Source organism: Xylaria bambusicola (genome assembly GCF_022495145.1).
Source record: "Xylaria bambusicola strain CBS 139988 unplaced genomic scaffold F5B22scaffold_72, whole genome shotgun sequence".
In the NCBI taxonomy this organism is placed as follows: Eukaryota; Fungi; Ascomycota; class Sordariomycetes; order Xylariales; family Xylariaceae; genus Xylaria; species Xylaria bambusicola.
In genome coordinates this window covers 150,825-162,001 of record NW_025953625.1, presented here as the reverse complement: position 1 = coordinate 162,001, position 11,177 = coordinate 150,825, and the positions used below count along the sequence as shown (strand labels likewise).

The following is an 11,177-nucleotide window of genomic DNA, read 5'->3' as shown; positions in this document are numbered from 1 at the left end:
TACCCACCCAATTCAGAGGTCGGAAATTGGGGATGTCGAGATTGATAACGACTAGGTAATTGATTGACGACACAGAAGTGTGAGAACAAGATCGATCCCGAGTTTTCTCGATGGTGACTCTTGGGGGAGGGGGGAGTCGTCGAGATCCCGAGAGGGCAGCGCGTGATTCGATTGAAAACAAAGACAACCTAATGCTACTTAAGCTACATGTACTTAACGAAGACGGGTAGCTGAAGATGTTGTCTGTGGAGGTGGAAGGCCGGAGAGCAAATCACAGCGTGAAGATGGTGTGGTGGCGTGGTCTCCAGTATGTACTAGGTACCTACTGTACCCGAGTACCTACGAAGGTACTCACGCACCTACCTAGCTTTATCTCCACTACAGTGCCGGCACCTAAGTAATGTACCTACAGCAGGCAAGTGGAGCTGTACCTGCCTAGGTAACTGGATGTCCACTACTGTAGTGTGCTGTGGTAGGCTACCTAGCGAGCTAGGTAGGTAGTATTTCTTTGAAAGTAGGTACTTTGTATTTTTTATGAATAGTAGTAGCTCTATCTACTACATACTTAAAGCAGATACCTATGTGGAGCAACAGCTTTCTGCATATCCAAATACCTAGAAGACTCTCGTCAAGGTCATGATATCCAAGTTTCTAGGTGATGAAGTTCTAGTACTTCTATAAGGCGAGTGTAGAAGTAGAGCAAGCCTAAAGTATATGGGTAAGTAGAGCATGTACACCATAAACATAGGAGGCTCAAACACGCCAAAAAAGGTACCCAATATCTACCACTATTAAGTGCCTAAGGATGTAGATGGAGTTGTCGAGAGTGTTCTACCTACGAAGTAGTTCAAGACGAAGAAGAAAGACGGGATCCAAGCGAGTGAGATGCCTACAATACATGTAAGCGTGTGCAAAGAAAGAAAGAAAAAAACTACTTATACAAAAAAAAACTCTAACCCTTAGCTTAGAAGTTCGAGAAGCATTCGACAACGTCATGATACCTAGCTCCATTATTAGCACGACCCTACTCTTTCGGATCCGCATGTCGGCGGCCAATCTTCCTGAAACGACTACCTAAGAGTCTAGCACAGGTAGCGAAACAACATCAAGCTCCCGAGGTCCACTGAAACGACCCAATATTGGGTATGCAAGTATACGGAGCATCACGACTCTCTCTCCCCTGAATCTCGGCCACCGAGTTAGCCCCTTAGGATGCCACTTCCCAGAGCCATTGGTTACTGCTTTATTTCATGTCAGAGGAGCATTTGCGCCTCTGTGGTAAGGAATTTCCTTTCAAATATCCTTAAAGCTATGAAGATATTCATGCATTTGCTAGTGCTAGCCCCTGTAGACATTTTACATTACAAAGGTTGTGTCGATGAATCTGCATCGCTTTCCTAGTGCCTGTGTTACCGTAACGCCACCAATGCAAGGGGGCTTAAAAGTAGGTATCCCATCCGCCTGAAATCTTAGAAGCAAGAAACGCCATGCTATGCAATTACGATCAATCATTGTGAAAGGGGCAACGAAAACGCTGTGTGTAAGGCCTAAGGGTGCAACGCAAGTTAGAATCAAGGCTCCGCAAAAATAATATCAACTATTTCGTCCATGATGGTAAAGACCAAGTGTGAGCTAGTATAAACGTCAGCATACCCTACCGAAAGTAACTGGGAAGATGTCTCTGCTTACTTGAGTCTTGGGTTGTTAAGCGTGGCAAAAATCCGGCGACTAGCAGCTTGAGCGTTGGCGCGTCCTACCACGTTGCCCGCGAGGTCTGGGACTAACGTGGCGAGCATCAGGCTTGCTTCTCTACGAGTATTTGCCTTCTCCGAAGACGTACGCGGTATCCGGTTCCGGTTGAGCTGCCCTTGTGGCCACATGCTGTCTCGGAGGAGCCCAATATACTTGAGCAGAGCGTCTTCCTGCATTAGCATGTTGAAGTTATCGCGTACTTTGCGTTCAATGGTACCACCTAGCATTTGATGCAATACAACAACAACTGCCCGACCGCGGAGCCAGTTGTTCCCTCGATTGAGACCGAATATTTCCAGGAATATGTCGCAGATGGGCTTGATAAAAGGCTCGAGTTCTTTGTTTTCGAACGCATTCAACTCGGCCTCTGCTTCCGCGGTTGTTGCGCCGTCTTCGTTGATGCTAAGAGGCATTGTGCTCATCTGGCTAGTAGCTGCTGCAATCAAGTTCTGACCGGCGAGAGAGAGCTGGTCAAGCACAGGGATATTGCCAAGGATATCTTCCATTCCGTCGGCTACCGAGTCATAAAGGCGTGTCATCATGTCTTTCTTATCTTCGCGACTCATCAAATCCTCTCCCTGATGGATTACGCTCTGGGATAAAAAGGCTCTTAAATCCCTGCTGCGACATACATCGGGTAGGCGGAGAAGTTCTTGCAAGTATTTCTCCAAGGCCTCTCGCCTCTTCCGTAAAAATTCGCTCTGCAGTTTCATCACCATCCTTCGTCGGGGAAAGTCTAGATTTCGCACGGATGGATATCTATGTCGTAGGTTCTGATGAAGTTCGTGAAACTCGCTGTATCGCCTTGTGACAATCCAGGTAGCTGCCGGCATTTTTTCTCCAGCATTCCGCTGAACTTCAATGACATAGACCGCAAATTCCTTCCCATCATCATCACGGCCAACTTGTATTGACTTGATTTTGATAGAAGCACGCCCGTAAAGACTATTATCGCTTTCTTGTATGACATATTGCTGCCTTTGCAATTCCTTACGTCTTAGTTCTCTCTGAAGGCTGGCCTTCGATTTCCGTAAGATACGCAGTTCTGCTGTGTTGTTGGTCAGCTCTGCTTTCTTCATTAGTGACTCAAGAACAGCGTCTTGAGCAATAAGCCGATCAATATCATTGGTCAAGATAGTGATAGCCTCGGCCAGACCCAGATCACCAGGCGCGGCTTCATGTACTTCGTCTTCGACGTCGGTATGCTGTTCTGCATCAATCTCATCTTGCTCGTCGGAAAGAAGCTTCTCCTCGTCATTAAAGAGATCATCGTCCATGAAAACTCCAATTCTGGACGCCGCGCTAACTAGACCAAGCGAAGCCAGGCTAGGTTTCTCAACCTCTTTACCAGAGGCAAGTGGCCGTTGAACATCAATGGACTCGTTATCTTGGCCAGAGAACAAGCTGGAAGCACCATCATCAGCGCTAAATAACGATTGGCGCAAGTCTTCGGCTGTTCGAGGACGTTCATCTTCCATAATATCGATCAGGGCCGCCTCCATTGCTTGGACAACCTGGGTATCTGGCACAGTCTTAGAGGGTTCCTGATCGAGACTTTGCACCGAGTCTCCCAAAGTGTCATTCTCCAAATCATCGTCATCAAATAGAGGTGAACTAGCGTTCTCATCCATGGATCTTCGATGCCCAGACTGTGGCTCGGGACTCAGAGCGCCATTAGTGCTAACATTCTTCAAGTCTGAAGCCGACAGGCCTCTTTTAAGATGACTACTGGGCACACTCAGCTTCGGGTTAAGGCGTGCTACCAAACTCGGCTTCGGAGTGAACGAGTGAGAGCTTCTCTGAAGCTGCGGACTTGTCGAAGGCCCTGCCTGCGCCTGTTGCCGAGGCAATGTACTGGTCTTAGCCGCTTCTTCTGAAGCTAACGCCTTGTAGAATAAATCCGACTTCTTGAAAGCCTGGAGATGTCTAGACTGCATGCTCTCAAGCACTGAGCTCTGGATTTTTAACACGGCCCGACGGGCCCTATAGTATTGTTCTGGAGTGGCTGATTTTCCAGCATCAAGAAATTCACGGATCGGCTGTCGCGCATTTGGAGAAATTTTCAATTCTGGGCGTGAGAGATACGCCTGGTCAATCTGCGCGAGATCAACCCGGTCTGAATCTGTCCAAGGGGCGAGATTTGAAGGCAACGCATCATCTTCGGCTGCATCATCCTCGAGGGGGTTTCGAAAGCCGTCTACCACTAGCCAGAATTGGACGAGTGGCATAAGGTTTTGTCTGTCCATATACTCCATAAAATAAGAAAGCCCAGATATATCTCGTAAAATTTCTACTAGCGATGCATGTTCTAGTCGGGAAGTTCCTGAACTAGTTATGGTATGGCTCGACAGCGGCACCGGTCGTCTATCGCTACTTGCAGCTAATTGCTGTACTCTTTGGTCGAGAAGCCTCTTGCCCATTTCTAGGCGCCGCAGATATACTTGATCGTGTCCCTGCTGCTGGGCGTCCTTCTTTAACTGACTTGCTACTTCGCTGCGGAATCGTCGCGCATCGGATAGATTAGTCATCTTGCGGATAGTCCGAATAAACCTCTCGAAGCGACGCTCGCCATCTCCGGGGGCTAATCGTGGGAAAGCAATTGATTTGGAAGAACTTGGCGCCGGAACAGCGTGAGCGTCTAGAGCAGCCCGCAGTTTGCGGACGGTGGAACGATCTTGTAGCATGGAACGACCGTAATTTTCCATCAATTGATTCCACGTATCTGGTTCCGAGAGGAGCTGCACGACTGGAAACAGTACAGCGCAGGAGACGATCTCCCGCACAATACTAGACACGGCACGGCTTTCAAGTAGTCGTTTAGGAAGCACTTTCGGCAATATCCCTACCACCATTTGTCGCAAATAGTCTTGTTGCACGAGTTTCGTGTCTGAGTACGCCAAAGACACAGCGGAGTGTATCTTCCCATCATTGTACTTGGAAGCAATAGCTAAATCCAACTCTTCCGATTCCGTAACGTCAAGATTCAGCTTTCGGCCGCGCACTGCTCTCTCAGCATCGTAGGCATCTCGGAAATGGGCTGTAAAAATCGGAACTACTCGACTAGTGATAACCTCGACTAGATCGACATCGAACAAACGTGCTTGGATTGCGACGAGGACACGTCGTATGGCCTTATCTACGGCGTTGGCAAAGACCGGGTTCTTGCTGATGTTCGAATACCACGACGTCACAAAATCCCGGATAATTAACTCGAGCAAATCGTCCAAAGCACGCGACAGGGCAGGAGATTCTGCATAGAGGGGCGCTTTAATGTAGGTTTGTCGAGCTTTTAGCGAGATGATCTCCTTGCGCCAAACTCCAGGGGCCGCGAAAGTAACGCCGTTAGGTCGCGATGACTTATGTCGCTGGTTATAAACGGAGCCACGGGATGTTCCGAGTATAAGCAGCAGGATGCCAGCGAGGGCGACGACAAGCCCGGCGACAAAAGCATGGCCGACCCATCGGATGCTGGGAAACCAGGCTACAGCGTAGCCCCATGCTATGAAACAAACGACGCCGGCAATAGCGACATCTCTCCCGTTAAGGGCTTTCATAATCTTCAAACTGCAGTGTTTGTTGCGTCATCATTCGCGCTCGAGAGGGACCACAGGAATCTTGTGCACAGGTTGAAGTGTGGAAGTGTATCAAAAGAGCACCTATCGTAAACGTCAATGGTGGGTTCGAGTTTCAGCGGTACAAAGGTACTTACCATCGACATGTACAGCTGGAGAGATGGCACATAGTACTGTACATGAATGCCCCACGTGCCACTACCCAGGTCCCGACCTAGGTACATATATAGTACATCTGAAATTTATCATTGGTGTGTAGAGATGGGGCGCAGTACCTATCTACCGGAGGTATCTCATGATTGCTTTAAAAGTGCTCTAGGTACTCTATGCTGTTATATTATACATTTCATTTCCTTTTCTTGCCAGTGTAGTCAAGTAGCGAGCTGCTGAGTTCATAGTCGATAGGTACAGCCACTGTTAAAGCTACTATAAAAAGTGAATATAAGCTGTTATTTCAGTCAAATCCCGTTCATTACCAAGGGGGGTCTTCTAAACGTCTGAAAAGTGCAACAAACTTCTGCCCTTTATTTCGCTCGACCTTCTTGCTCTCTTCAGTCGTGGTCCTCATAATCTCAACGCAAGGGTCCGCCTCTTGCTCCTCTTCCGATATTCTCTGAAAAGACGGGTGCGCTTCCAGGTGTCGCACCATCCAATAGTGTAGGTCCTCAACATCGGTGATGGTATATATGATGCCGCCAGGTCGCAGCGCGTATGCATATTCCGAGTTAAGCGTTGTAGATACGATCCGAGCTTTGTGTTTGCGATGTTTAAAGTGAGGATCGGGAAAACATATGAATGCCTTGGTAAGCTGGCCCTTTCGGAAGAAGTTGGGCAGAAACTTCATAGTATTCGCCCGTAGACAGCCAATATTCTGATAGAGGTTCGTGTCTGGGTTCTGGGTACGCAGTGCAGCAATGCGGTGCTGGACATACTCGGCAACCGAACTACGAATTTCCATACCCAAGAGGAGTGTATCTGGTAATACGGGCGCTAATGCCACGAGCAGCCCTCCGAATCCACAGCCTATATCAACTACTTCGACCTCTTTACTCAGTTTTCTGGGGTATATATCAGCCGCGTTCACTAGGCTGGTCTCGGCGGGCTGAGATGTAGTGAGAGAATCGGTCGTGGTAGCGAAGGCAGGGAAATAGGTGGACCAATCCATGTGATCGGGGGTTTTCGGACTATCTGTATATTAGTGGCAAGTTCCTACAGCAATGGCCGTCGTTGATGGTGTACGCGCCACGTACTATTCTAAGTTATGGTCTGAGAAGACATTGGCGTGCGCTCTTTGGCGGTAGAACTTTTTCCTAGGCAGCTCAGAGATCCCATTTTCTTTTTGAGCTTGGCGATAGTCAGCTCGCTTTTGTTTCTTGTTAACGAGTTCAGTCATTCCGTCTCGGTTCGGTAGGATTCTGACTCCTGAATGGCTAAGCGACAAGGAAATAAAGGCGGAATGTGAAGTATGCTGCCGACCAATTGATGCTTTCGCAAATAGCTGTGGTTGGAAAATTCGAAGCCTTGTTCGATTGATACCGACTGCCTGCCCAGTGGGGCAGCACCTTAACGTACCTAAGTAAGCCCGCACGTACATGTAGGTACTTGCTTTGATAGGACCCATGGTGGGGTTGGTGGGGTTGGTGTAAGCCTATCTGACACCAACAGCGGGCAGAAGCGGGGCATGTAGGTACCTACCTCGCCTAGGCCTCAGCGATGGCGGGCACCAGTGGGCTTCAGCAATGGTGGGGTAGGCATGGGGCCTGGCCGTTTCTGGGGCAACTCAGCTTGTTGACCCGACTCCTGCATCATACCTTAGCTCTGCGATTCTGGACGCGGACAGAGCGCGCCAACGGACGTTTGCAAACGGCTTCCATACCGATTGCTCCAGGTGGTCTTTTCTTTTTCTTCCTCGTTTCCGTCCTCTCCGCCACAGTTTAGACAGCACTACCTATTCTTCTGATTCACTTCGCTAGGGATTTAGTTTCTGATGTTTGACTGTCAACCACCCAAATGTCTTCATACCGGCACATGTCTCTTCTTGTTTAGTTAGTTTGTTGAGAAGTCAAGCCCTGCCCCCAGGCATGCGCCGCGGAGTCTATTGGTGATACAATTTGGGTGTGACATTAAACAGACTATCAAGGCATTGGTACATCAGGCATCTTTCGTCTTACTTCTCTATTTCTTTCCATTCTTTTCGGAGAGACCAGGCATCTGCTAGAGGTTGGCTAGACATTTGCTCAAAAATATGGCCGCAATGAACCCCAACGTGCCTATGAGCAATGCTCGTCCGCAACAGCATCATCAACGATCAAGATCCAACGTCCTGGTGCCCTTCATGCACCGACGCAAAGAGTCGGACGGCTCATCTTTAACCCCTGCCCAGTCGAGACCTCTTTCCATCGCCATCCCGCAGTCTTCGCTGCAACACGATATGGCCTTTCCCAGCTTCTCACCTCCAGCCGCCTTAGGTGAGATTCAGAACCACGCTGAAGCTGCCCCTCGATCACCAAGCAAGTTGGATGATAGAACAGCCGCCCCTCGGTCACCGACAAAGCATGGATTCATTGCTGCCTCCTTCAAGTCGATTGCTGCCAAAGATAAGGCAGCCAAAGCGGCTAAAAACAAGGACGATTCGGCGTTGCTTGGTATGCCCAAGAAGAACAAATCTGCCACGAATTTGGTAGCTCTTCTAAAGCGTCCAAAGAGCCAAAAGAACTTGCAAAATTTAGCGAACGAGGAGGAGCTGTATACAAGAAAGGACAAGGAGAACCAAACACCGCCTGCCTCACTAACGCCACAGGAGATTTCGCGGCCACCCATCTATGCCCAATTCTCCAGTGGCGCATTGGAACGACAGAATGCTTTGACTGAAAGCAATGACATTTTCAGCAACGCTTCATCTAGTGACAGATCGAGCAATACGCAAGCCAAGGAACGGCCAAAGTCATACCATGCCCAGCACATAGCAAATCGGGAGGTACAACGATCTGTGGCTACAAACGGGGACTCCGGCAATTCGAAGACTTCGTCTCCGTCGAAAATTCAACGAGGGCTAAAAATCTTCACGAATGGAGCAGGGGCTAAGAACAAGTCGCCGCCTGCAGAGTCTTCAGAGTTCGTTGTTGATCCAAAGGATATCGATAAGCACCTTGAAGCTATGTTAGACCGACGTAATATTCCTGAGAACCAGAGGTACAAGATGCGAAACCTAACGGATACCATCAAGATGGAATTTATCAGGCAAGACTGGGCTGAGAGCAAGGGGATCAACGCTACTCGGCCAGACAGTCATGATAGCGATAGGAGCTTGACAGGACCACCCGACGCAGGAAAGAGATCGAGGGGACGAAGTTTCACCTTGTCACGAGGCGGTGGGAAGAAATCAGAGTCTCGCTCGCCCACGAAGAAATCCAAAGGGGAGGGCACCCTCGGACGACATTTTCGCTCGCGGTCGACAGAGAGCTTGGCTAGCGAGCGGCCTTCTTCAGCTGGCTCAAGCTCCGGCGGTGGCATTTTATCCAAGATGAAGTTACAGCAAGGACCCATTGATTATGTCAATTATCTGCGCAAGGTCCAGGAACCTGAGTTGGTCGAGGTGGGAAAGCTGCACAAACTCAGGCTATTGCTACGAAACGAGACAGTCGCCTGGACGGAGGAGTTCATCCGCCAAGGTGGCATGGAAGAGATTGTTGGACTCCTTCACCGAATCATGGATGTCGAGTGGCGGTAAGTGTCATTAACTCAGCTCGTATTGCATCTGATGGGTTTACTAATGGTGAACTAGTGAGGAGCACGAGGATGCCCTCCTCCATGAGAATCTCCTATGTCTCAAAGCTCTATGCACAACAGCCCTAGCACTTCAGTATCTACACTCGATACAGGCAACCCTCTTCCCAGCTCTTTTGCATATGCTGTTTGATCCGGAGAAGAAGGGACCCAACGAATTCACAACTCGCAATATTATCACTTCAGTACTTTTCACGTACATTCAGTCGGCCTCGCCGCAAGACCGACCCATTAGAGCCAAGACCATTTTGGGTCACCTCCGGGATCCTGAACCAAAGGAGGAGAATCGCCCCCTCGGCTTTGTACTCGAGATGCGGCGAGAACGCCCATATCGCGTGTGGTGCCGGGAAGCCACCAGTGTCACCAAGGAAGTCTTCTGGATCTTCTTGCACCACCTCAATGTCGTCTTTCTACCACGGGACAAGGAGGGCCGGGGACCCTCTGGCATGGACGGCATGACCTACATGCGGACACATTTTCCTCAAGAGCGACCACCAGTAGCAGCCGCTCCTTATGTTGGAGGTGTGGAATGGGACGCCACCAACTATCTAGCCTCACATCTCGACCTTCTAAACGCCGTTCTCGCATGTACACCCACCGCCGAAGAGCGGAATTCATTACGCGGCCTCCTACGCATCTCGGGCTGGGAGCGCTGCATGGGTGCGAGTTTGAGACTCTGCAAGGAGAAGTTTTATCCTGGTGTTCACGATGGGCTACGAACCTGGGTTGCCGCGGCTGCCGAGGATGGCTGGGAGGTGCGTGATGTACGTTACGGCCCACCAGCTGAGCCCAAAAGTCCCACGAAGACCAAGGCCAAGAAGGACGACCAACCGGCGCCCAAGATCGAGATGCCTAGGCTTAGCTTCGGGTTTGGTGATCCTGCCAGTCCCGTCATCAAAACAAGTGAGAATTGGCTCTCCTAAGCAGTAGTGCTCTTGACGCCACTGGGCCCAGGTCAGGGAGGACGCAAGAATCGTAAAAAAATTAAAAAAAAAAATAAAAAACCTGCCGTGTTCGGCTTCGTGGGAAGCACTTCCCCCTCAGCGTCATTGCTAAGTGTAAGGCATAAATGAAGACGACAATAACTATTCTCTCTTTTTAGTGTATTTTGTTCCATTGCTATGTTCATTGGTTGGGGCGTCATTGGTCTGGATTTTCATTTACGGGATTATGACTCCGGGAGTTTTCCGTTTTGTGGTTTCATCTCTGTTGGAAAATTTGCCTCAAACACATCATTCTACCCTCTCGTTCTCTTTGGGAAATGATGGTCTAAACTGAGCTGAGGATTCTGCAGGATTTCGGATATGGCATGGCGGCATATGGCTAGAGCTGTTGGTACCCTGGGATGTAATGAACGAGGGATGGCATGGCATAATGAATTCAACGACCTTTCCGTCTCTCGACGGTCAACTTGTCCCTTTTTCTTTGAACTATGAGAAACCTTGAGAGTGAGATTTTGGCATATCTTGCTGCATGGGGTGATCTGGCCGATCCCGGCTTCATAGATCTCGATTCCGAGACGATTACCGGCTCGATTAGAGCCCGATGGTTGTCATTCGCCAGCACGTGTTGTCATTCAAGGCAACGGAATAAGCTTGGCAGCCTCGCGAATAGGTAAGCGGCTAGGCCGACCGGTCCTGTGGATGGGGCAACGCTCCGGTATTCTGGGTATAGGTTCCTATGTTCAGCTTTGGTGCATGCCTTGTGAACGCCAACGCCGCCGGATGACCTATCACAAAAGTCTACGCAAGACGGCTGCCCCACCCCGGCCGTGCGGCTTGCAATCCTTAAGCCACAATTGACCTATAGATTGCTTAGACTTTATGTTGATGGCCTGATGCCGTGGCCTGATATTGATAAGACCAATAATAGATGAAGTCAGGCATTTTCTATGTCCGTTGCTGGGCTCTGCGTGATGTCTTTCGTCGTCCTATCACTTCTCACGAGAATCGATAGCTCGTGCCCATAAGTTATGCTGTAAGATTCAGATGCTGTGGGGGCTCAGCGTAAAGTAACACACCACGTTGCATTGCTCTCAGCTTACACGCCGTCTCGACATAAACTTGA

General features: G+C 49.4%; 3 protein-coding genes across 3 annotated transcripts; 1 reads left to right on the top strand and 2 right to left on the bottom strand.

The window, feature by feature from the left end:
* Nucleotides 1-1,571: 1,571 nt before the first annotated feature.
* F5B22DRAFT_651673 (PXA domain-containing protein) lies at nt 1,572-5,306 on the bottom strand (the record flags this gene model as incomplete). Its single annotated transcript, XM_047979503.1, has 2 exons — nt 1,572-1,632; nt 1,690-5,306. 2 exons carry the CDS (start codon nt 5,304-5,306, stop codon nt 1,572-1,574), a joined length of 3,678 nt encoding a protein of 1,225 aa, XP_047825754.1.
* Nucleotides 5,307-5,577: 271 nt separating this feature from the next.
* F5B22DRAFT_627642 (putative methyltransferase-domain-containing protein) lies at nt 5,578-6,852 on the bottom strand. The gene is made up of 2 exons (XM_047976337.1): nt 6,575-6,852; nt 5,578-6,508 (listed from the first exon to the last, which is right to left on the bottom strand). The coding sequence occupies exons 1-2, from the start codon at nt 6,715-6,717 to the stop codon at nt 5,797-5,799; spliced, it is 855 nt and encodes a 284-aa protein (XP_047825753.1). The 5' UTR covers nt 6,718-6,852; the 3' UTR covers nt 5,578-5,796.
* A 564-nt stretch (nt 6,853-7,416) lies between these two features.
* On the top strand, nt 7,417-10,288 carry F5B22DRAFT_522593 (armadillo-type protein). Its single transcript, XM_047972640.1, has 2 exons — nt 7,417-9,050; nt 9,109-10,288. The coding sequence occupies exons 1-2, from the start codon at nt 7,570-7,572 to the stop codon at nt 10,031-10,033; spliced, it is 2,406 nt and encodes an 801-aa protein (XP_047825752.1). The 5' UTR covers nt 7,417-7,569; the 3' UTR covers nt 10,034-10,288.
* The last annotated feature ends 889 nt before the right edge of the window (nt 10,289-11,177 follow it).

Bases quoted from the DNA above. Each gene is read 5' to 3' on its own strand.
- F5B22DRAFT_627642 (XM_047976337.1), bottom strand. From the start codon at position 6,717: ATGACTGAACTCGTTAACAAGAAACAAAAGCGAGCTGACTATCGCCAA. The intron at 6,509-6,574 runs GTACGTGGCGCG...ATATACAGATAG, and splicing joins TCAGACCATAACTTAGAATA to TCCGAAAACCCCCGATCACA.
- F5B22DRAFT_522593 (XM_047972640.1), top strand. From the start codon at position 7,570: ATGGCCGCAATGAACCCCAACGTGCCTATGAGCAATGCTCGTCCGCAA. The intron at 9,051-9,108 runs GTAAGTGTCATT...ATGGTGAACTAG, and splicing joins ATCATGGATGTCGAGTGGCG to TGAGGAGCACGAGGATGCCC.